We start from the raw sequence: 25654 nt of genomic DNA, 5'->3' as shown, positions 1-25654 counted from the left end.
GATTGGGACTAAAGCTAATTACTAGTCGACTAATTTTATTGATTTCAAATCCCTTTTAGTGGAGATTTTGCTGTAAGGCTGATCGCCAGAGTGATTAGGACACAAAGCTGCTTAATTTGGAAGTGTTTATCAAGCAGCCTTCTGTCACCTCTGTTTCAAATCAAATTACAGTGGCACCCACTTCTTTATCTGAGGTTCAGACTGCTTACTCCATGACCCACCTCTGCTGGAAGTAGACAGCGTGTGTTTAGAGGGGGCAACCTATTTAGTTTCCCCTTGAGTATCTGGTGGGGGAGAAAAGGTGAACTATATTCACAGGCATAAAAATACCAGACTGCTGACTGTGTGGTTTTTACTCCCAGCTGCCGTCATGACATAGGCAGAAATGGACGCTCATGGGTTTTTGTAGTGACCGCCTCTTAAAGTCATTTGTGTGTACAGAAGGGGCTGTCCTGTCTCTCTAAGGTGCTGTTCTTGCTCCTGGATCTCTGGAGAGCCTTTAAAGGCTCACCCGGAGCAAGCGCCTCATGTCTCATGCAAGATGCTGGTCTCGCTAAATAGGTCCTTGAAAGAAGTGGCAGGAGGGCTTTTTGTGATCATAGATGTAGAAGCTAAGCCTTCTCATGGCAGCCATGCTGGTGCAGGATAGCCCCTTTCTCTCCACGTATGTATGGGCCTCCAAAGAGAGCATTCTTGCTGCAGCAGGCTCACCATTTACAGAAGGCAGTACTCGTGTTAGTGCATTGTAGAGGCCATGTGTTTCTAGTGGTTGGTCCTGCCGGTTAGTTCTGCCTTTTCCTTCCCACCCCATCAGCTCTTAGAACTTTGCCCCCTTTACAGTTTCATCTCTCATATGCCACGACTTGCTGGTAGCTAGACCAGATCTGCTTGGCAACGCGCTTCCCTTCTGCTGACGGCCTCTAGCGCAGGGATTCTTGAATGAAGACTGCGTTTTGCTGCGCAGACAAACTGTGCCTGCATCACAGCAACCCCAGGGGAAAAAAGCGCAACCACTTCTTGGCTTCATGCATTCTGATCTTCACAGGGTGTTTCCATTGTGCCCCCTTGTGGCAGGGCTGGCTGTCCACCCATAGAACCTTGTCCATGGCAGAAATCATTGAGGGTTGTGGTCCATTGCAATGAGCCCAATCTGGATGCAACAAAAATACTCTGAAGAGTTTTGGGAATTCACCACATGGTGCACAGTACCAGAATGTCCAGGGGAGAGGATTTCTCTGAACCCCTGTCCCCCTCTAGGGCCTCAGTCATCCCACCTCAACATCCATGGGTTGGGGGAGACACATTTCAAGTCTCTTGGAATAGTATCCTTGCACCAGAGAACCATGCGGGAAAAACTTGATTGCAACCTCCAGGGGCAAAATTCTTTGCATCTGCAAAGGACTTTTTCCATCCACCTGGGGTGTCTGACGCTTCAAGGCACAAAACGTCTTCCAGATAAACTCTTGTTGTTTCTTGCAAGCATCATTCCCTGAAGCAAAATCAGGCATTTTTGCTGGCCATTTTCTGCCTCTGGGAATGCAGTGCACTTGGTCTCTGAGCAGTGTGGAAATGAATAGGACGGTTAACACGTGGCAACTGGAATGTGGTAAAGGGGGGAGAGAACGGGCATCCAACTTAACAAATTTACTCACTCATTTAAGAATTATTTGTTTAAAGTGGCTTTCATCATCACTCTGATCTTTCTGCATCAGGAATTATTCCAGGCAATTGGGGCCAGATTTTAAAAAGTATTTAGAGAGGGTCTAGGGGGATTTCCAAAAACATCTAGGTACCTGTATACCTTTAAAAAAAAAATCTGGTCCTAAATGTCATGAAATTGCTTGTTTGTGCTGTTTATTCAAAAAATGTACCTCTAGTTTTACCTCCAATATTGCCAAATCAGACAAAGCAGCATACCTTAAAATACCCTTATCTATGGCGAGGTGCATGCAGGGTGAGAGAGCCCTTTTTTCTCAAATTTGAGGGTGGAAGAAACCATGGCTTTGGAGCCATAAAGCTTGGAAAGGGCTGGGATAGTTTATCACCATTTTTATTTTTATTTATTTATTTTTTTTTTGTGGGGAGGAGAACTCCTTGTGACTTAAATAGAATGCTGATGTATTTAATTTTGCTGATCTGAAGCAATGAAAAAAAGAAGGGAAAAAGGGTGTGTGCATGTGGCGGTGGTCCGGGTCCTGAAGATAACTTTCTCTCCTAATTCACTTCTGATTTGCAAATAAACCCTTCCGCTAAACCAAGTCACGTTGGAATGTCTTTCATTTATGGGACGTAGGCTCCTTTTATTGAGGGCAGACAGAGACACTGGAGAGGTCTGATAGTATCTCTTATCAGATGGAAAGCTTTTTTACTGAGGCTAAACTTGGACAAATTATTATTATCCGTGCTGAGAGCTTATAACTGTAATTGTATATCAGCTCTTTTTAGCTCCACCATAAAAAAAAATTACTGTCTGACAGCTACATCTCATTCTATTAGTACGTTTTAATTAGAACATGAGCAAGAAATGCATTATGAATATTCATGATCAGGGTTATTAAAATTCATAATCTGTGGGTTTCTTTTATTTTAATAACTGTATTAATGGAAAAGAGGCAGTCCCTATTTTTGTATTTTTTGAACTAGGAAGTATCTTAAACTTGGCTAGTTTAAATTTTTGTGTTTTAAAAGTTGGCTTAGAACAACTGCATGAAAACGTGTATATATATGTACGCATCTATATCTGTCACACAAAGCTACATGAAAAGAAACTTACTCAAGATGTGAAGTCAAGCACTCAAAAAGTTAGGAAATGCCAAAATTAAGGTTGCCTGTATAACCTTAATTTTGCCCCCTTGTGCATATGCCTTAAGATACAGTCTTTAATGACACAATCCCATTTTTTTTCACAGAACCCTTGCCTCATTCAGTGCACAAAATGGAAAGGACTCACCTATGAGCAGCTATTAATTTGCTTTTCCTCATTGTTCACTTAATGACCCCATGTCTTATTTACTGCATGCTAGCCAAACCCTGCTCTGCCAACAAAACTGTAATTTCTTCATGGGCTTTTCTGTGGTGCTCATTGCTGTAGTGTTGGAGTGCTTCACAAACATAAACTTTATTTTCACAACACTCTGGTGAGATGAGGGAAGGGGGTATGATCTCCATTTTACATAATGGGAGCTGCGGCACAAAGAGATTAAGGTTAAAAAGTATTCACTAATTTTGGGTGCCCAGTTTGAGACTCACAGGACCTAGATTTTCAGAGTGCATAGCATGATATAGCATTGTACATTCAAAGCACAATTCTCATGGTCTTCAGTTGCAGCTGTGAGTGCTCAGCACTTCTTCAAATTGGACCCTGGGGTCTCGAGCCAGGCATTTAGAAAATGAGGAACACACTATTAGTAACCACTCTGCAAACTTTGGTTTAAGTGACTTGGCCAGCATCACACAGGAATTTTGTGGCAGGGATAGGCTCAAATTCCACAGGGCTGCAGCATTCAGCTGCCTTACCCATGAAACTGTTCCTTCTCTTCCTGCAATCCCCTGCCTCATTCACTACACACCTTCCAGCTTCTGCAACAAACCAGGTGCAGGGGTCCCACAGATGCCAGTCCCCTTCACTACATGTCCCTTGTTCATCCCCAGAGCAAGTCCAATTTGTGTGCTGCGTGAGGCAGGGGTCCTGTGGAAAAATAGTATGTGGTCATGTAATTAAAAATCATACCATAATGCGCATGCAAACAGGAGCAGAGTTAATGTTGTACAGGCAACCTTAATGCTGGCATTTCCGAGTGCTTTGAGTGCTTGATTTTGCAGCTGGAACAGTGCTCTTTAAACACAGAGTTTTGTGTGGTGGTTTCTGTTTTTAAAAAAAGCAAACTGAAAAAAAAATGTTTTATCATGTCGTATCATATTGACACCTGCATAGGTCATCAGCAGGGTTGGAACCTTTTAGATCCACTGGACAGACCTCTGCCACTTGAGCTAAGGGTGCAACTGACAGCAGTAGTAGGTTGTTGTCACCTTTTATGTGAACCAGCACTAGAAGGAGATGAAGACACGCTTTACTGGTGAAAACAACGAGAGTCCTGTAGCACCCTTAAAGACTAACAAATTTCTGCAGGCATAAGCTTTCGTGGGCTGCAACCCACTTCGTCAGAGTTGCCCGAGTGTTTGCTGAAAGCAGAGGAATGGTGAGACTTGGAAATGGGTTTCATTTGAGGCCTGGATGGAAGTGTGCTCTAGTGGGCACAGACTCTTCTGCTCTGTCCCCTTGAATCTGTCTGTCCTGTCTCTTGCTTACCCCAGCTCCTCATCCAATCTGTCTCCTCCACAAGTCTCCTTCCTGGCTCCTTGCTGCAGTCTCCCCCCTCCCTGATTCCTTGCCCAGTCTCTACCCAGTCCCAGTTCTCCTCTTGCACACCAGCTCCTTGTCAGATCTGTCTTCCCTTCACCCCTGTTCCTGCCCCCACTGATTCCTAGTGTCCTTGTGCAGCCAGTCCCAATGTCCCACAAGCTCTTCACCTGATCTTAATCTTCTGTCTCCCTCACCACCCAAAATAATGTCATCTCCTTGCCCAACCAGTCACAGTTTCTACCTCCCCTCCTAGGCCTTTCCCAGTATCACCGACCTCCTTGACCTATTCTACTCCTTTCCCTTCCCCCGGTCTGCCTTTTATCTCCCCATCTGCATTTGAATCAGATAGCTTCCTTCCCTCTGCTGCCTGGGTGCTAGCAAAGAAGTCCCTGGTTTCAGTTCCGGCGCCTCCCCCAGCCCAGAGCCCCAATTACAGGGAAAGTGCAGCTTCGCCCCATAGCCCTGGGCTGGAGCATGTTCAGTTGATCTGTAGGTACAGCACAGTGCTTTCTAGTCACCACTGTAGCGACTAGTGCATGCTCAGTGAGGGTGTAATCTTCTGAGGTTTTAGCCGCTAAAGTCTTAGTCTCCATGGAGTGTGTATGGACTGAGATTTTTCAGATGTTTATAACGCAGCCAAATTCGGACACATTTTCACGAGATGACAAAAAGGCAGAGATACCTGAGACGCAGGCCACACCCGTACCGCATGCCAGGTCGCTGCCTCAAAGCATGGGGGCACGTGATCTGTTCAAAGAAAATATCACCAGAGCTTTTTAACATGGGCAAAACTTCTTTTTCCCAGACTTGTTCTCCAAGAGCTGAACCATTCTGGCTGATATTTCTTCCCCAAAATAATCAGTCTGAGACAGACACCCGGCATGTCAAATTTCAGCCTGAAGCTGGCAAAATTGCAAGCAACTGAAGACAGGGTCTTACAATGGGAAGTATTGTGCAACCTTCGTAATAGACAGCACTACCAGCCCCAGCGATCGTATACACGCACATTTACGTACACGGATGTGCTCATGCACATTTATTCAGGCCATTTTGTATGTGTGCTTTATCTGGACTCCAGAGTAATGATTCCAGAGCTGTGCAGCTATATTCACCGGTAGAATTAAAAAGCGATAACCTCAATTCCATTAGCTCTTAGCACTCCTGGGCAACAGCCTCCCTGCATGCACATTGATGACTGGAAGAGGAACTCTTTGGTTTCCTTGTAACCGTTGGCTGTACTGAAATCTGACCATCGCTGTTCTTGTAACCCAGTCACATAATCAGCTTTAGAGCAAGAAGGACATGCTTCTTATCCAGAGGCTGATTTGGCTAAAGAAAAGAAGGGGGAAGGGCCAGTCCCAAGATGTTTGTTGTGGGAGGGCAAGTTCTCCTGCCATCCTGGCATGATAGCCCGAGCTTTTGCTTGCACGTAGAGTGTGTGTCTGAAAGCCTTTAAAGGCCTGGTCTGGAGCTAAGAAATCTGACCTGCTAAACACTTTTGGATTCCGCACACAGCAAGCCTGTGACATGCCACAAGCACACACAAAATATGGCTCCCACTAGCGGGCGGTGTTCATATCCCCATTTGAATTGCCCCTTGCCGTGCGCTGTGCCAGGGTGGGCAGCCAGCCAGCCTCTGACTCAGACGGGGGGCCAGAGAATCAATGACAGAATGCATCAGTGAAATGAGGCTGCAGGAGCTTGTACAGCACCTAGCGCAGCTGGGCCATGGGCCATAACTGGGGGCTCTCAGTGCCACCATAATATGGACATAATCAGGGGTTCCACGGGGATCTCCCAAGAGAATGCCAGACAGGGACAAAGGCTGCTCGTGCTGTTATCCCAGCAGGTACAATGCCGTGATACAGGGCTATATGGGCTCTTATTGGACCGACCCATATTAATCTGCCGCTTTCCCTGTGCATTGCCACAGTGCTCCAGCCCTTCCTACGAGCTGCACCAGGAAAACAGGAACCCACCCAGGGCTTGCGTTGCCTGCCCATGTGACCTTAAATCCTATATTGGTTCTCTTGTTCTGATGTTTTGCCCCAGTTGCTTGTTGCTTCTGGCCCCCACGTTTCTGTGTGTAATAAAGCCGATGGTGCACTTTTGAGCTCTGTTAAAGGTCCATTGAGTGTATTTTAATTTGGACGTAGCTCATGGTGCTGCTTATTCCAGGGGTGGAGGGACCTGCGCGTCTCCTGTCTGACGTTCAGTGTGTGCCGTTCTCGCTCGCTGGCTCTCCACCTGTTACCTGGTACCACCTCCCTGGCCTCTTAAAATGCTTGAGAGAGATTGTCTGAACAAAGAGTGAGCTCTCGCCATTCATCCTGGACGTTGTTTCGAGGGAATGGCCAGGGCTTCCAAGGGCCGTGGACCCCTTCCCCCACAGTCCTCCAGGGCTCCCAAAAGTTCTTGTCCCTACAAGCCCCTGTTGTTCAGGAAACTGTGGGCAGTGCAGCTAGAACAGCGACTCTACTGCTGTGTGTGGACATGGCTGCACTGTTTATACTGGTTCTGTTACCCACAATTCCGTTCTCTAGTGACAGGCCCAGCACCACATGTGGTAAAGGAGGGCGTTAGCTGGCCTGAAATCTTGCCGGTGACACAGTCCAAAGCTTATGCTGGAGAAGCTGCCCTGGCCTCTTTGCAGAGGTATCTGCTCCTTGTGTTTCCTGACCCAGACCAGCTTCTGTAGCAGTGTGGGGTCTAGAAAATAGTGAAGTGGTAAGTCAGGCGGACAAAGAAGATTTGGGCTTTAAATGAGCTGATGCTTAGCTCCACCACCCCTAGTGTTGCATACAAACTTATGCAGCATGGTCTAGTAGATAGATATAAGCAGTGGAGTGAGTCCTGAGACCTGGTTCCTACACCCAGCTCTGCTACTCACCTTCTGGGAGATGTGGGGCACACCCGTTCCCCTCTCTGGGCCTCTCTTTCCCCTCCCACCCTTGGTCTTTCTGGTCTATTTGAATTGCAAGCTCTTTGTGACAGGGACTCTCTCTCCTTATGTGCATGTACAGCTCCTAGCACAGTGAGGCCTTGACCTGGGTAGGGGCCTGTAGGCTGCCATAATATTAAACACCAAAATGCAAATTATGCTTCATTCTGTACTTTGTCACGTCTCCTCTTCCCCCCATAAAGGGATGCTGTGTGCACCCACCTCCTCTCCTGCAATGAGAGATGAAGTTGGTGTTTGGTGTCTCACAGGACTTGTCTCATAGGTCTGGCCCTCCCAGTATGAGAGAAGAATCAGCTCAGGATACAGTGAACTCAAGCCATTGTTTGTGGCCTCACCCAGACTGTCCAAATGGTCTGGAAATACTCATGAAACTAAAATGAATAGAGCGAGCATTTCTGTCTCCTGGTTTCTATTGGCGTTTGCAGGGTATGCAGATGAATTGCTTTAGAAAAACACATTAGCAAAGCAAAAGTTTATTCTAGGAAGTAGGAGGTGGGAGAATTGGCAGTAATTCTCCCTAGTATCCAAGGTATTATTAGAGGCTTATCCCTGCTCTGCACAGTAATCACATTGGAAATTTTTGATTAGAAAACAAAATCTAAATGAGAATTATGAATATTCATTAGGTGTAGAGATTAATATGCATAATTATGCAAATTAGACAGCAATTAAACACCAATTCTCTGGGGAAATGATTAACACAAAGGCACAGAAATAGAAGGATGTAATTTGAAAGAAGTTTCTGGTTAAATGAACAGTAAGGGGAGCGGAGGAGACAAATATGGCGTGTTTGCCATCATAATAAGCTTTGCTAAAATGAAATTGGTGCAAGCTCCAAGACTGTTTCACCAATCCATTTCCAATCCCACCCCAATACGCATACCCTGTTTGCTCTGCAACTTAGTGTATGGACACTACAACTGAAGGGTACAAAGGATCTCATTTTATAAAGAAAAACAATACACAGCCTTATAGCTTTTTATTTAAAAAAAAAAAAAAAAAAGCTGGTTTGTAACTCACGTTCTAAGAGATGAGTGTCTGAATGTAGTAAGAATCTTACCCCAAGCCCGGCTGGATTTTTTTAAGGCGTAAGCAGCTGACTTCTGAAATGCCAGCTTGTTGATGAAGGCTCTTGGTCCTATGTAGGATTTTGTTTAGCACTCAGATCTGCTGCACTTTCAGTGATACATGCTTAAGGCAAATGCCAGCGAGAAAGGGTGGTGGGATGATAGGCCCGGCCTAGACTTTCCCCCTTCAGTATAAAACATTCCCATCCCTCACCCCTTAAAAATATTAAGTGTATATCAGCTGCGGAGTAGGGAGCTGCTGTTTATTGTGAAGTGTTAGCTACAGACTGTTGCCACCTTTCTTGACTGGCCACAATGCATACTGCAGCTCTGAGCTGCGAAGCAAGCAGTCTCATGGTGGTGGGGTTTTTTGCCTCTTGGAGACCACGGGAGGTAGTGTTTTGGAGCTTCTTTAGATGAATGTGAATTTTTAATGTCAATATCTCTTTAAATGCTGCCCTTTTTTTTTTTTGGGGTCCAGTGCAAGGTTGAAACAGTGAAATTGGAGTTAATGAGAGAGTCTGTTTGATAATCTAAAAAGCTGATTTATGGACAAAAAATTGCCATCTGTGTGCAGTGACTTTTGGGGTGGTGCGATTGTTTTGAAGGGTGTAATTGTCTCAGGAATATATTTATATGTTATATGTTATATATATATATATATATATTCCACTTCTGAAAACATACTTTCATAAAGCACAACAACATGGTTGCTGAACACGTCTGTCAGCTGCGGCAGGGGTTTCCTGATGCTGCACATTGAGAGCAGTTTTATGTATGCAGTATTTTTCTAAAAAATTGTATATGCAGCTAGGCTGGGATTTTCAAAGGAAACTATGGGAGCTGAGTAGCACAGCTGTTTTGCGAGTCGGTGGGGCTTGTGCTCCTAAATCTTAGGTCAGCGATTCCCAACCTTTTTCAAGTGTGCGGGCTGGACCCCTTTTCAATCTTCAAACATTTCACGGACCACCACATGCTACTGGTTGTTTCTTACACTCTGGTTTTTTTTATGGAAATCTAACGTAATAACAGCGGAATAATAAGCATGCAGTAATAATATGTAATGTGTACACCTTGCATGAAATAATTTTTTATTTGAAATTGTACATTTCCTTGGTAAGTTGTTGTTGTTTTTTCTTCTCCATGGACCCCCTGTTGGGAACCGCTGTCTTAGGTGAAAATCTCCCAAGTGCCCAGCTCCCATTGAAATTCAGTGCAATTTGGGCACCTAAATTTTAGACAGCTTAAAAAAATCTCAGCCCTACAGTTGTGAAGTTCATAGACTTTGAATTGACACAGTACCATATAGAACAGTGGTCCCCAAACGTTTTTGGGTCACGCGGCCCGACACACGCGCCGCGCCGCCGTCCCACCTTCCCCCCCAGGAGCTGCAATCTGGAGCTGGGAGTGGGGCCTGGAGCAGAGGCCCGAGCTGCAACTGGGGCCAGGTTGGGGACTGGAGTTGCAGCCAGGAGCTAAGGATGGGGCTGCAGCTGGGGAGGGGAAAGCTGGAGCAGAGATGGGGGCAGAGCGGGGCTGGCTGGCACTTCCTTTCCACCCCCATGGGGGCTGGCTCAGGCCCCTCCACACACCCATTGTTCCACCATACCCCCATTGTGGAGACCTTCGATATAGAATATATACTGTCTTGTTAAAAAAACATGGATGCAAAGCTTTGGACAAAGGCAGAGCTATTTTATCTCTATATCTAGCTGACTCGCTAAGCCCTGGCATTAGTGTCTTAAAACTGAATGGGCCCCCAGCCGCAGACCCAACAACTCCAAGAGAACAGCTTTCCTAACCTAGCCAGTGATTTTCCCAGTCAAGTGAACCAATACAAGCCTCCATCTAAATGAAAAGTGGCCTCTGCTTTGCGTTCTTTTGTGGCATTTCTGGGTTTACAGGCTTGTCACTTTCAGCAGCATAGTTCTTGAAGTGTGAGCCTTAAATCATATCTAGTGTTGTCCATAGTTGGCATTAGCCTGCTGGAGCATTAGGCCTGTATGGCCAATAAAACCTGCTAAAATTCAGTTAAAGGCCTTGTCTACACAGGAAAGGGTTTTGGTTTTTTTTGTGTGTAACCTTAGGTGTGGCTTTAAGCCACTATAGGTATACTGGAATAAGAATGCCCACAGTGTGGTTATACCAGTGTAAGTAGCTTGATCTAGTTTGTCACTTGAAAGGGGTTTTAGCAACACTGAATTTGTGCCCTCATGAGTGTCCCCACAAGGGGCAATGCCTGTATAACTGGAGACACCTTAGTTTATTACCTGCACAGTCACCAATAAGTCATGTTAGGGTTTTGCTGTTTGGAGAGGGATTCAGAAGGGGAAGTTTGAGGCTTAATTCTTTTTGCAAAAGAACCTCATGTTTAATTTGACTAGAGAATGGTCTGACCAAGTCTTTTGTGTTCAGGTGCTGCGAACGGCCCCTGACAGAGCTTTATGCCCCACTGGGGTGAAAGTAAAGTTTCAGTCAAACAGGCATGAAAATGCGAAGGGTGAGCTGGCGTCTAGGACCGTGCTTACCAACAGCTCAAGCAATGATCTCATTTAGGCTGGTGCAGCTCTGGGTTAGCTGCGCTGAAGTCAGTAGAATTAATCCTAGATCTCATAAGTGTAAAGGGGAACAGAATTTGGCCCTGTGATCTAACCCAACCTTTTTGGCTCAAGGGCCACAGATGATATTTTTACAACCGTGAAGGGCCACCAGTCTCCGCCAGCAGCTCTCCCCCCCTGCAGGCAGATGGTGAGAGTTCAGTGAGCAGGCTGCCTCCTCACTGTTCTCCCATCTCCCTGGCTGCAGCAGGGAAACCACACGCGTCCTGTAGCCCTGTGCGCTCCACGTGGGTCCCTAAGCAGTGGCTCCCTTCTGGGGGATGGGAAATCAGTGCTCCCCTCCCTCTGGCTCCAGCAGAGACCCCAGCACCTAGGGACCCAGACAGAGCTCTTTGCTCTCTGCTGGAGTCAGGGGAAGGGAGCACTGATCTCCTGTCCCCTTGGCTGCAGCCAGGAGCCTGCACCAGTCTTGTAGCCCAGCAGAAACGTGCTCCGCCTGGCTCCTTAGGCAACTGCTCCCTTCTGCAGCCAGCAGGAGGGGAGCCGTGGGCCACTTTGAAAGTCTCTATGGGCCACTTTTGGGAACCACTGCCCTTTTTGAGTGCAGTTGTCCAGTTGATGTACAGTTCTTTGCATTGACATAAACTCGATCCCTTGGAAGAAAAGGGGTACCTACATTAAGTTTTCTCATTTGTAGTCATCTTAAATGTTGACCTTTGGGAAGAACAGATTTGCAGGCAATCTCCTGAATAATGCGCAGTTAAACACCCCCCCCTTCCCCCCGATCAGCACCATCCTAGGTTCTGGAACATGTGTGCGAACTATGGCAGGACTTGCTTTACAGCTCGTTAAATAAGTTTTCAGTTCTGAGCTGAGAGGGGAGAAGATTGGCCATGACAAGTGGAAATGGTTTATTAATGAAAATATTGTTTTGTTTGTGGAAGGAAGAGTTAATTTTGAGAGGACACCTTTGCGGGTTCGCCGATAAAGCAAAAGTAACCTTTGTTCTTCCTGTTTTTCGGTAGGTTTGGATGAAAGACCAGGATCAGGTTCCTGGGGTGCAGGAGATCAAAACAGCTCCACATTCGACCAAGGAAGGGTAAGGACGAAGCGTAAACAGAGACCTTAAACAAAAATAAACAGGGTCTTTATGATGGCTTCTCTGTGTGTGTTCGTGCCCAGTCAGTTTGAACCCTGTAAACGTTTTTTGTGTAATTCTTTTGATAGAGCCTCTGTTAACCCCCTCGGATAATCATTTCTTCAGTGACTACAGTGGTGCTGGATGAGAGAGGGTTTGTCTCTTTTTATCATGGGGAAGGGGGTTCTGTCACAGTAGATTAGACCAGTAGGCCATGTCAAACGTTTTGGCAGCTTTCTTGCAAACCTTCTCCTTGCTTGAATGATATAATGTAGTGTAGACTGCACCTGGACCAGTCTTGACTTGACGTGTCCAGACAGCCCCATACTTCCTCACCCGTGTTGGATTTTTGTTTTAAGTTGGAGGGAAGCAGTGTAGTGCCTGACGGCTTGGTGGGGACAGGAGGAGCGTCAGTTTGGCTCTGAGTCAAGCATTTTGAGCTAGGCATCGAGAACGGATTACCACAGTTGTATTTTGTGTGTGTTGGGCGTCCCAGATGCTCACTCTCTTCTCTCGCCTGCCCCAAGTGATGGAGGAGGACAGCAGAAATTAGAACTTATTGATAATAAGGTACATAAAACAGCAGCGAGAACTGGGGGCTGATTGTGCCAGGTATCCAGCCAGAACATCACCAGCCTGCAGAACTTTGGAGTAGCCTGAACCAGACTCTGTGGTTAGTCTGGGTACAGGATCTACTGTTAAGCTTGCTGTTGCCAGAACACACTGAGCATGTGTATCTATCCCAGCTTTATCAGTCCTCCTTATGATTGCTCATCCCAGAGGTATTGGAGGTGCATTTGTAAGAGAGCTGGTTACGGGCGTTACAGCCCATCAGATTGACATGGGGCTCTCAGGGAGGGAATTGGAAAGTGACAGGAGGAGGGAGGAAGTGTTTAAAGGGAAGGAATTGTGCCTGTGACAGCATATAACTGGGGCCTGAGGAGGGGAAGAAAGAAAAGACATTAACTTAATTGAAATGGTGTTTTTTTGACAGATGCTCATGTTTTAATGGGTTTCTGTGATTCGTTTTCACAATGGCACCGTTCCCTTCCCTTAGGTCAGCGATGAAACAGGCACCACGTCGTTTCTCATTTTTATAGACCTCCCCTCTACTCCCACCCTCTCTCCTTATGGCTTTGGGGAGGGATGAGCTGGATGAATTATATGGCCCGTTTCTCCTTGGAACAGGAGGAATTGCTCACACAGTGGCTGCCAAGTGCCGCGTTACTTCAGGATGGGTGTGATTTGGGCGGGAGATGCCAGGGTGGAAGAGCGCTTGTTTCTCTGAACTGAGCTGCTTTTGTGGCTCTTCTCCAAACCATCTTGCCCCCCTCGAAGCACTCCTTGGGTCTTGCAGCTGCGGTGTCCTGCTGTCACCGGGCTGAGAAGTGTAAATAAAGGAGATAAAGAAGCCAGAGCATTATTGTCCTACTCATTCACCTATGGCTGGGGTGGATGTTAGACTGAATCCTCTCAGAGTCAGGGACCCCTGCTAAAACAAAATGCTCTAATTCACATTCTTGGGGGGGATGAGGTTATGGTTTTTGTGGTCTAGAGTTTGGATCCCAGGATCCCTGCTGACCCCTTTCTGTGATGTACCAGGCTAAAACTCCAAGTACAGACACCTCCAAACTGTGTTTGTTTTGGGATAGAGGGGGAAGTAGTTTGAAATCCAAATGTAAATGTTGGGGCTTGGGTCCTTCTTTATGTTTAAACCAAGTTACATAAAAAGAATCGGATCTGGATTTTGCTAAAGCGAGCTTCCAGGTGGCACAACTGATGCAACTCTGGTGCTAGTTGTTTTTGATTGAGACTGGATTAGTTAGTGCTCAATGGCAGAGCATTACCCTGGGAGTGCTCTATTCATCCACTGAAAAAAACAACCCAGCAACACCATAACTTGCTGTGACGATTTTTTACTGTTTTGTATTACTTTTAGCAGGGCTATGGTGAAGGCGCCCACTATGGAGAACACAGGGACCTATCATCTCACAGCAGCATATCTTCATCCCCATTCCTGGGCTCTGGACTAGTCGGTAAGTAGTACGGTCTGCAAGACTGTCGTCCTAGGTGTAATGCAGCTGAATTTAAAAATCCAGCCAAGTGGTTAACCAAGGGTTTTGCATCGACCATAATAATGCACCAAAACGTCTCCAGACATCACTGAAAGTTGCTGTTGTCAAAGTTGTGGCTGAACGAGCTGCTGTCTCCAATGTTCGATGGATGCGCAAGGGCCTTGATTTTACGTGGCATTGTTATTTTTTTTTCTCTCTATCACCGTAGCATTTAGAATCCCCAAAAGAGATCAGGGTCCCGTTGTGCTGCACAGACAGTGAGAGAGAGTCCTTGCCCTCAAGAACTTAGTCTAAATAGCCCAGACAGAAGAGAAGATGGAAGGGGAAAGCAGCCTAGAGAGGAGAAGGGATCTGCCGAAGGAGCCAGGAACTGAACCCTAATTTTCAGAGCCCTGGTCCATTAGACTAAGCTGATGTCTTGCTCTGTGGTGACTTGTTGAAGTCTGACTAGAATGGCGTGGGGGTCGGACGGGGAATCTTTTCCTAGGGTGAGGGGCAAGCGCTCACCTGGATCTGTAAAGCTGTGTTAGAGGATGAGACGTGACTGCAAATAAGCGTGGATAGCTGTTCTCTGCCCTCCTGTCCCCTGTGACACTTGGTGACATTTTTCCTAACCTGCACCATGGCTCAAAAGACCTTCCTTCCACTTCCGTTTCCACTCCGTGCTGGTAGGGACCAGCTTGGCCTCTCAAAGTCTCTCATGCTTTGCATGAGGCCCTAGTGCAGCCTAGTCATGCTGGTGTGTGGGAGAGCCTGGTTTCGTTCCCGGTCTCTCTTGACACCCTGCCCAGAGTGCACGATGCTCAAACAGCCTGGAAGGAAGTGTCATGTATATTGCTCAACACTGGCCCCTCCAGTTGCTGAGGGGCATCGATACCCAACCCAGATATTCTGCTTCTGCAGAGACACTGTGGTAGTTCTTGTCCGTCCCCCCCTCCCCCATTGTTGCTGTGCATTTCTCAAAGGGAAGTTTGTTTCTGTTTTCAGCAGCGTTTTTTCCACCGAGGTCCTATTTGGCAGGTTGACCACTAGGCTGTTCCTTCGCCCTGCGGCCATTGGGCCACGAGATAGTGGAGAAGACACAGGATTAGCCAGTCTCGTCTGTGTGTGGCAAGTACTCTGCAGTCCTTTAACTGGGCCCACCCCCCTTTGGATGTGAGGTCTTCTCTCTGTCTTCAGAGGAGCCAAGAGACTTGCCGAGTTCTGCTGAGGTCTTGCAGGGAGTAGGCCCAGTTCAAGGGAACACACTTCTTTCAGTTCCTTGCTCCTGCTACGAGCTAGCTCGTGCTCTCATCTCCTCTTTCCCCAGAGACGGCGATTTGTGCACAACCGATTGTAAGAAGGATGCCTGACAATTTACCCCTTACCTCTTCAGACTTGGGGGATTAAAAGCAGAAAATATCCATCCTGAAGGGCTTAGAGAGCTTCTAATTACATTAGGCAAGGAATAAGGGTTAGTCATTCCCTCCTTTCCCTTAACCGTGGTGGTTAAAACCCTCCCGCTAACGTGACACGGGTGTCTGCTGAGGCGAGTCCGGGGGCTGTAGTCTTAAAAAGAAAAATCCCTGCTAAAATCAGTGGTTCCTCCTTCTCCAGAGTGAGGTAGAAAGAGGAAGAGAAGGACCTGATAGATCTGGGAAGCAAGAGTTGACCAATTTCCTCCTCCTGCTGCGTGTGTGCTGGAGGAGGGAACCTGCCAGATCCAGGCCTCCAGAGATTGGTTCTCCAGAAAGCTGGTTATTTCCCCACCATGGTCAAAAGGGGAACTTTGAGTTAAGTCTCTGGGGTCTCATGCAGAGGGGGAAATGAAGAGCTCTTCACGAGGGAACTATTTCCTTGTTGGATCCGAGAAGGTGGCGCCTTGCTTTCTGACCTGGAGGATGTAATAAAAACAGAGGTGAAGTTTCTTAATGAAAACAGGGAAGTCTGTGTGAAATTCTGCAGGTTTGGGGGAGGGGAAGAAAACTCCCTTTATGTCCAAGAGACAAAGTCAGCTCCAGCTGGCGAAAGGTAGCATAATTCTTAAGTTCCAGAGGGGTAGCCCTGTAGCATCTTAAAGACTGTGAAAGGTGCATCTGACGAAGTGGGTTGCAGCCCACGAAAGCTTATGCCTGCAGAAATTTGTTAGTCTTTAAAGTGCTACAGGACTCTCGTTATAATTCCTAAGCTTTCTCATGGAGCAGGTGGATAGGAGCTGCCTTGAGGTTTCAGCCTCCGACATCTGCAGCTGTGAGATGTTTTGCCCAAAAGATAGGCTTACTGTTAAGGACAGAACTCCAGGTCTTCTGCTAACACATCAGATATTCCCATGGCTGCATTGCACATCCAATCAGCCTCCTACAGGTATGGTGCTGTGGCATCTGCTATCTGGAGCTGATAGGAATCTCCTTTAGCTGTCACTAGCACTTAAGGTTTGTGTCCCCTATTAATGTCTGTCCGTAGCACCCAGAACCCTGCAAACTCATACAGCAGGTCCACTCAGTGAGAAGTCATTGATGTACGTTACAGAGCACTTGAGAGTGGCTTGATCCAGGTCTCCCAATACAGTCAAAAGATCTAACTTTCTCACGAGGAGCATAGAAGACTGGTGACTAGGAGCAGAGACTGCATCACCAAAACTGACAGGCTGTAGGGGTGAAACCGGTTTAGAAAGGGAGGGGAAAATCTGAAACTTCAGCCATTCTCGTTCCCAAACTGGAATGATTTAAAAAAGAAAATTCATGAACCGCTTTTCCAAAAAAGTTCAAAATTTTGTTTCTCTTCCCCCTTTTTGCCGCTGCATGTGATAGGATGAAGGGTGGCTGGGGCAGTATTTTTTTCATCTTTTCTTCCACATACACACACACACCTCCCCCCCCCAAAAAAAAGTTCTGAAAAGTTAGTGGCAAAAAGAAAAATAGGGGAGGAAAAAAAATGAAAGTGTGGTGTGGGGGAGCCCTGGATATCCTTCATTCTATTGCATTCAGCAGAAGGAAGGTGGGGGAAGAAAAAAAATGAAAATTTGAAACGTACATTTTCTGGATTCTGATTTCAGCGGAAAACTAAAAAGTCTAATTAATTAAATAAATTTAAAAAAAACAAAATCACACTGAAGTAAAAGGAACTCTTAAGCTTTTTGCAAAAGTTTCCAGTTTGAAAAAAAAATTATTTTCTTGTTGCAGACGGGGGTGGAAGAGAGTTTAGAATGAAAAATGTATGGGCTCCACTAGCAATGTGGAGAGGCAGAAGATGAAAGGGTGTACATAGAGTGATACAATCAATGGGCTGGAGAGAGCAGAGAATGCTGTGAGCTCACCCTTCCAGTTGATTTAAATCCATTCCTAGGTCTTACCGGCTTTTTATTTCCTCAGGGAGAGCCAGAGGGCTATAAAAGAGACTCTGCTTTTAACAGGAGCAAATTCTGGGCTAGAAATTCCGGGACTGGGTGAATGGGTAGGAGGAGTCTAGGCTGAGGATGCTCCATAAATGAACATCTGAATTCTGGTTTCTGAGAACCCTCAGTTTCTGAGTTTGGGCAGCAGGCAGCTGTTAATTTGCGTGTCGTAATATATGTGACAGCCCTCTGCCATGGACGAATGGATCCAAGAAGTGGTAACTCCCGCAGTTTTTCCCTGGGTGCGTGTGATTTCCCAAACAGCGTATCACTGCCCCACAAGCTCCAAACATGTCCCCCGTGAAGCATCTGACCGTGGGACTGACAGTTTTGCATGGGTCTTTTGGAGATGGAAAGCAGTCAAAGCAGTCAAGCCAGTGCTGCCTTTAAAAATAAATAAATAAATAATATTCTTAGTTTCTGCTCTGTTTTCTACCTGCCCCAAAGAAAAATGGAGAGCCAGGAGGCCTCTAGACTCAAAGCATTAGGCAGGCTTACCAGGAATTCAGGACTGGAGGCTTCCATCATCTTGAGCTTCAGGAAACTTCAAGAGCTCCATCAATATTTGGGATGCGTTGTCCTGGGATCCAGAAAAATCCTTCAATTCAGGCACCTACGTTAGGAGAATTTTCCATAGTGGTATCAGCATGAAGATGGGTGGAACAGTGGATGATGTGGAGGATTCACCCGTCCCCCAGACCCGGATGTCCGTCTGTCTGGAGCTGGTTCCTGGGAGGAAGCTATTGGATGTGATGCAGTCCCATGGGCTCATATCTGAAATTAAAGGAGAGCGGTTTAATCCTAGTGTGGAAAATCATGTGCAATATTGGACACCATCTGCAGGAAGGGGGGTTTTTCCCTGTCAGGTAACTGGTTTTGTGACGCTCCATTCTGTAGCTCCAACAATACCCACAACAGCTGGGATTCGCTCTTTGCTCAGGCTGTTAAGATGGATGGTGTCTTGCATCTCCGTCACTCCAAGGCCCGGGTTGCTTCAGAGACTCCTGCAATGACTGTTGCTGACAAACTGTTCTGTGTGAGCAGGGGCATGAAGAGAGGTTCAGATACTGCAGGAAGTAAGAGCGGTTTTGGTGGAGAAAGGCTGATGCTACACTACCGCATATCAGGGCATGCTGGTCCATTTTTTTCACTGATGCAGTCCGATACCAAGGGCTGGAGTGGAACAGCTGGCCGAGGAGAGTTTGACTCCATGTCATGGACTTTAACGGGGAATGGTGGTGGCTCACAGAAACCATGCAGTGCATCAGTGTTAGGGAGATCACGTGGCTTTGTGAAAAATCATCATCCGAGAAACGTGATGTTACAACAGTAAGCTACGTTTGGGAGAGGCTGCATGAGTCACGGCTGCTTCAAGAAGGGATGGCTCCATGTCAACGGACAGAACTTAGTCTGTACCTCACATCCAGGATAAATGACGTGAATGTACAGGCAAGATGGCTGACTAGGGAGATGGCAGAGCAACGCGTGGGAGTATCGGAGTGCCACCGTCTGCCTTCAGAAGCTAGGGTCATTTGTTGATCTGTTTTCTCTAGAAGAAGAATGCCAGAGGCCATGGCTGTAGATGCCCTTTCTGAGCACTGAACAAACCTGTCTTGTGCATGTCCTACCATTGCTTCATGTTCCCTGAACTGTTTGTGTGACCAGGCTAACGCAGGCAATCATGATGTCCAGATAGCTCCATTTTAAACAAGACATGAGCTCTCCAGCTAATTTGTGTTTTCACTAGGTTGGCCAGGCCTGATGCAGCATTGAGTCTCAGTGTAATCCTTACAGCGGCGGTTCCCAAGCTTTTTAGGTTGTGCGCCCCTCCCTCCTCACTCCATCCCTGGCTGGGGCCGGGGGGGGGAGGCAGCGCCACGGTTGGGGCTGCAGCTGGGAGCGAGGCCTTGGCGGCTGAGTCAGCAACAGAAGCCAGAGACTGAGGCCATGGCAGCTGAGACTGGGATCGGGGCCAGCAGCCAAGGCCGGGAGATGAGACTTGGAGCCACAGTTGGGGGACGGGGCTGGAGCAGAACTCGGGCCAGAGTGGTTCAGGGTGGTGCTTCCTCTCCATTTCCCATGGGAGCTGGACTGGAGCTTGTCACACCCTCCCAATGTTCCTCTGCATCCCCCCGGCGGGCTCACTCCACAGTTTGAAAACCTCTGCCTTACAGCATGGCTGTTGGGAGACTGCACAATGGAGGATGCTTGGCCATTGCTAGGCTCCAGCGAGTGAGTCGCTTCTACTGCATTCTGTTGGTGTAAAATGTACGAGGTTCAATAACCAAAGGTTTGAGACATGGGACTTCAAACTAGAAGGTCTTGGGTGTTGTAAGCACTTGGGGCACAAATAGCAGGCAAATAGCATCTTTAGATGCCTGTTGCCTGACCATCCAGAAGTAGCCCAGATCCCAAGAGCTGATGTGTTGAAGTCTCTACAAGGCCAGAGAACGCCTTGCACAGACTATAGAGCTGGTGCTGGCATTGTCCTCAGTGCCAGCCCAAACAGTGGCAACCTCGTTGTACCTTTCTGGTCCACCAGCGGTGGCCTTGGTGGCTGCCTCCTCTGAGTAGACGTTCAGAGCTTGGAACCTTCTTAGCAACAGGAGAACAGTCATGTAGTAAAGGTGAAGCGCGGCTGAGCCTTTCTAGCATTCCCCCTCCCCCCCAATTATACCAGTTATACTGTTGCCAGCTTTAGGTCGATGTAATTTCCCCTCCATTCCCCTCCCTCTGCCTGTTCCCCTACCACCTGTCCTCTGATATTTAGCCGGTTAGCTGTGTGGGGCGTAGGGACTGTGTCTTGCTACAGGTGTGTGCGGCATCTAGGCCAACAGGGCCCTGACCTTGCCTGGGGCCTCTTGCTGGTGCTATAACACCCATGATGAATAATATTTCTCCACAGACGTAAGTGGGGAGAGAGTGCATTCTGTACACTGGGTGTGAGTGGAGTAGTAAAGATCTGCGTTAAACTTGTGAGTTTTGGCGGTTGCCAGCACTGGGGGGTTGCCTTCCAAGACGTAAAAGATCATTGTCCGCAACCGCTCAGTGGAGCTTCCTCTGCCACGTGGGTCATCTGCCGGTTTGAACTAGAGTAAATGGTGGATTCTCTGTACCGTGAAGTCTTTTAAATCAAAATTTTGAGAACTTCAGTGACTCAGCCAGAGGTTATGGGTCTGTTACAGGAGTGGGTGGGTGAGGTTCTGTGGCCCATGATGTACAGGAGGTCAGACTCGATGATCTGGCCTTAAAGTCTGAGTCTAAAGTCTTAAATCCTATTGGGGGAATGGGAAGAATTTTCTGTGTGCTAATAGAGCGTGTTCTGCTTTAGCACTGGCGCTTAGTGGATAAAGGGCACTGGACTGGGAATCAGGAGGTCAGGGTTCTGTTTCCAACTCGGTTGCTGACCTGCTGTGTGATCTCAGGCAAATCGCTTTCCTGTCTGCGTGTGCCTCTCTTCCCCCCTCCCAAGCTTGATCCGTCTGTCCTGTCTACTTAGTTTGTAAGCTCTCCAGGGCAGGGACTCTCACTATGTGTCTGTATGGGGCCTAGGGACCTGCTTTGTGTGAGGCCTTTAGGTGTTGTAAATAGATCATAGCTCATAAAGAGGGATTTGTATGTCATTTGATTGGTGCCAGCATTTCAGACTTAATATTCCCGATGTGTCTGGTCTTCCCTGTTTTTCTAGAGGGCAACTTGAGCATCCAGGGGCTATGCATAGGTGAGTGCTCTCCCACCTTCATCGAAAGATGCAGTGTGCGTGTTAAACAGTCTGAATAAAAATCACCTCACCCCTTCCACAAGTCTGAGTTTTCAGCCTCCTGTCTCTTCTGGTGTCTGCCCTGGAGAAAGTGACGTGTGGCAAGGCCTGAATTTCTAAAGTGTGTTAAAAGGGAAAGTGAGGAAGTCAGGGAAGGAAGTCCTCTTTGGGGCCATCTTCTATCCATCAGAAAGAAGCAAACAAATGGTACAAGCCCAATATTGGGGGAAGGGGGGATAGAGAAAAGGGTCAATCCTTCGCTGATCAATTCTTAAAAAGGGAATTACAGCCTGGTCCTCTCCCTTTGTCATTTACAGACCCTTGTGGGACAGTGACAGGGTATGACTCCCAACCTGGTCTGGCCCTTCTTGTTCTTGAACCTGCTAATCCAGAAAGAGGGGGGGGGAATCAAGGAAGGGGGAGCATTTTTTTAAAAGCAGTCTTTGAAATCAGTTGCTCTGTTCACCATTCACCCTCAGTGAAAGGGGTGAAGAAGGGAGGGGGGAAATTGTTTAAACAGCAGGGAAACTGATAAGCCATAACAGATTTCTTTCTAGTAATTATTTCTAGTAATTAGCTTCTTTTCAGAGAAGTGTTTCTAATCGGATGTGCATTGTGAGCTATTGTGAATTGCGTTCTTCCTGGGCAATGGTTTTAATCTGCCCATGGACATGGGGGTGTGACTACTCCCATTTTTTAACATCCTTTTTTTTAAATCGCTCCCTGTGCAATACCGCCCCTCCCCACAGGAAATAATTCTAATAGAATTACTGGAGTCGAAATAGGTATTTTTTAAAATTCCTTCAAACTTGCTGCATCAGCACTCCGTGTCGTGGGTTGCTGTGTTCATTTTGCTGGGCAAGGGGGGAGTGCATGTGGGCTGTAGGGAATGAAAGAAGCTGTGCCTCTTGCTTCTAGGGGCTGGGGTGATTTGAGGGCATCCATGTGTGAACTCCCAGGGGGCTTGAAGAACTGCAGGATGTTTGCTGGCTGTAAGGCACCTGCACTTCACTAGGAAGGCTCATCTGCAAATCCATAGAAAATGCAAATAGCCTTTTCTTGGTTTATTCCTATACTCTTGAGTTGTGCTTGTCCAGGGGCAGAAACTCTGAAATTGCAAGGTCGCTTAAACTTACAGTTCAGCTTGCATTGTTGTGTGAGAGATGCTGTGCGTGTCGGGGGGCCTGAAAGTTACTGTACAATATATGCTTGGAATCTCAATGATATGCCTGCAAAGATGCTTTCAACTTAAATCCTTAGTTTCGGGGTTTGCTGATGTCAGGATAAATGACTGTCTGCAATGAAGCCTCCTGTTCTTGTCCAGAAGTGAATTTAAATGTTGCTTTTTTAAAGGGAGAAACTGCTCAGCTGTGTTTGTGAGCAGAGCATGGAAATCTGTCTGGTGGGTATCTTTTAATAGCCAAATTTACCTGACCACCGACACAAACTGTTATATGTTTTAATTTCCTAATAGGCATATACCTAGTCCTTGGAGGAAGGATGTGTCAAGTTAGGGGGGAGGAAATCGATAGGGAGGATTGGTTTATAATAAGCAATTTCTCAATCTCAATGTTACCCTACCCAATCTCAACTTTGCCTCCTAAAATTTGCGAAAATAAGTGCAAAATTCAAAATAAATTACTTAGGAGATTATAATAATCCCATTTCCTATTTAAAGGATTCATTTCCAGCATCTTCTATAGTTTTCCAAGGATTGTTAACATTGGGAACTGTCGTAGAATTTTTGTAGCCAACTGCAAATTTTTGGGGAGGGGGTGGGAACTGGGATTGAGTGTATAAACTGCACCCACCCCACTGAAACACACTTTCGTCCTTGTTTTTGTTTAGGTGGTTTTTTGGGGTTTTTTTGTGGGCACTCCACTAATGTCAGCATAGGTCATGGAAGTGGAGGGAAAAGGGAGGGAGCGTGTGTGTGTGCAGGCACGTGCGTCCATTTGTCCAACCAACCAATTACACAGAGCAGAAACGATGCATTGTTTCTGTGGACCCGATGGAAATGTTTGCTTTTTGTGTACCACTCATCAATAGCAACAGTAGGTGAATTTAAAAGTAATCTAGATATTTGTTAGGATCCAGGGAGACTTTCTCAAACATACAAATATCCTTCTCCCCATCCCCAGTGAATCTAATTGCTAACAGCATTAGACTTTACAGTCTCTTGTCTTTTCTGTTGCTTTTTCTTTTCTATATCACTGAAAAGAAGAGTTTTCAACCACCAAAACTGCTTTCAAACAGTGAGAGTCACAGGAATCCACAAAAGCCAAGGAAGTTTGTGTGAGGTTGACCTGCCTGCTATTTTTCAAAGCACCTTTGTCCTGCAAAATTCTCACCGTTGATGGTGTAGAATAGGTTGCTGGTACCTAGACACACTCTTTATTTATTATCTGAGGTAGCTGCTGGACAGGAGCAAGTGATATCTCGTGCAAGATTTCAAAGTGAAATTTCAGCCCTAGTGCACAAACGTGTGCGTGCACACACTACAGCTTTGGAGAGTGTCAGACCAAAATGTAACATGTTTTGAAAAAGGTGTTGCAGTTTTAATCTAGTTCGCAGTAATTTAATTTTTGTTGTGTATTGGGTGTATTAGCACACTTGATTTTAATGTTGTTTGTTGCCTTAAGATTGTAGTGCTGCCCGATACTTCCAAGGGTACTTTAAAAGTCACTTAACCAGCGTAGTGATACATGTAAACAGCCACATATTTGCAGTGGTGAAGCTTGTCAGTTACTTACCAGGTCAAGCATTCTGGAATTACCCTGGTTTCCTTCTGATTTAGGACTAATCATGATCTGCCTGACACAACCTGTTGAGTTATTTCTGTAAAGTTTCAGGGTCTGTAGCAAATATAGCTTTTAAGCTCTTTTAAAAATTAGGTCATTTACGAGATCTACCCTGTGACACTTTGACCTTTGTTTACTTAACATTTAAGCCTGTGGAACAAAATAGTAACATGGGCTGGAGTATTTTACTATCCATAACTGTACGTGAGGTGCCTTAAGTACACCTGCGGCTTGGACTCTGTTTTGGAAGAACTGATAATATGCTGGCACAGTGCAGGGGAGAGAGCCTGCAGTGAAGAATGCAATGACCAAGTTGAATGTTGTCTCTGCTGAAAGTGGCATGATGTCTTTTTTGCAGGGCGGGGATGTGTTTCTAGCCCCCCAAAATTTTACTGCATCTGAGCGGTTCAAGTTTCATGCAGTTAGTCTGATGCGGCCTGAGGTGGGAGCAAACCCTTAGAGCCTCAGGGGTTCAAGATAGAAGGCGAACGCCATATGAGCCACCTTCTGGCTTTTCAAAACCAAATGCCATCCTCCTGGGCCCTCCCCACCTGCCTGCCTTTAGAAGCATCCAGACACACACCTTTGCCTCTACCCACCTTCAGAGAAAATTGGGAGAGCTCTCTTCCTCACCCTATTTGCTCCCAACACAGCGGTCCTATTGTAACAGGGGGAAAGGATTTGTCTTTCAATCATGTTAACTCCCCGCTAGGCTATAGTGTGGCCAGCTAATGCCACTTCATGGTATTAGCTTGCATCTTAACAGTGCTTTTCTGTTTGTTAGCTAACTAGATTGGGCAAGTTGTGATCAGCAAAAAGGATGGGGTTTTGCCGAGGAGTTTGAGCGTTCTCCCCTTGCCCCGTTCCTAGTGGAAAGAGGAGATTTGGCTGAGTGACGACTATATATAGAATTTAATGTGCTCAGCAACTTCCTGCTGATGCTGCCTCTTGCGTCGTGGAGACCCACGGGATACAGTGCTACTGAGCTGTTTTGGTTTTGCTTTGTGGGACAGCCAGTCTCCTCCCTCCTCTCGCCAACCCCCCACCCCTCCGTTCCCTAGTGGCACTTGTAACATGTTGTAGTTACGGTTGGCTGAAAATTTTCCACCAGAGCTGATTTTCAGTTAAATGAAAAAGTCAGTTTTCCATGGGAAACGTAGTGTTTTGTTGGGAAAAAACAAAAACATGAAAACAGACGCGTATTCCAGTAGGTGTGCGTGGGCCCAGTGCGCCGGAGCCGGAGACTTGCCTAGCAGTACCCGTAGAGGTCTGGAGTGCGCCAGGTTGCAGCCCCTATTTCGGTTCCTCCAGAACCACCTCCTGAGGTTCTGGCTGCACTTCTCCCCACACCTTCTGATCTCTGCACACCCCATCTGTGGCCTCACGAAGTTGCGGGACCTCCTCCTTGTCAGCCTCCTCTTCGCCTTGGCCAAGGTGGCCATCTGTAACACCAGGGAGATGATGTTGGCTGAGGAGGTGTTCTGCGACTGTGGGGCCTGTTTCCGCTCCTCTGTCCAATCACGTATCTGAGCAGAGTTGCTCTGGGCTGCGTCCGCT

The 25654-nt window shown here is 46.7% G+C and overlaps 1 protein-coding gene across 8 annotated transcripts in view; it reads left to right on the top strand.

Annotated features, from left to right (window-relative positions):
- Positions 1-25654, top strand: part of TCF3 (transcription factor 3) — a 121534-nt gene that overhangs the window by 55988 nt on the left and 39892 nt on the right. For 5 of the 8 annotated variants that reach the window (XM_067557555.1, XM_067557547.1, XM_067557536.1 and 2 more), the window contains exons 4-5: positions 11976-12049; positions 14028-14124. In XM_067557555.1, the coding sequence (XP_067413656.1) occupies positions 11976-12049; positions 14028-14124 (171 nt within the window). The remainder of the gene's footprint in view (positions 1-11975; positions 12050-14027; positions 14125-25654) is intronic. The other 3 variants (XM_067557575.1, XM_067557564.1, XM_067557520.1) reach the window with 1 other exon arrangement.

The sequence above is a fragment of the Emydura macquarii genome, unplaced genomic scaffold (genome assembly GCF_026122565.2).
Source record: "Emydura macquarii macquarii isolate MOO-44397 ecotype Brisbane River unplaced genomic scaffold, CSIRO-AGI_Emac_v2 contig_306, whole genome shotgun sequence".
In the NCBI taxonomy this organism is placed as follows: Eukaryota; Metazoa; Chordata; order Testudines; family Chelidae; genus Emydura; species Emydura macquarii.
This window is presented reverse-complemented; position numbering and strand designations above follow the sequence as displayed.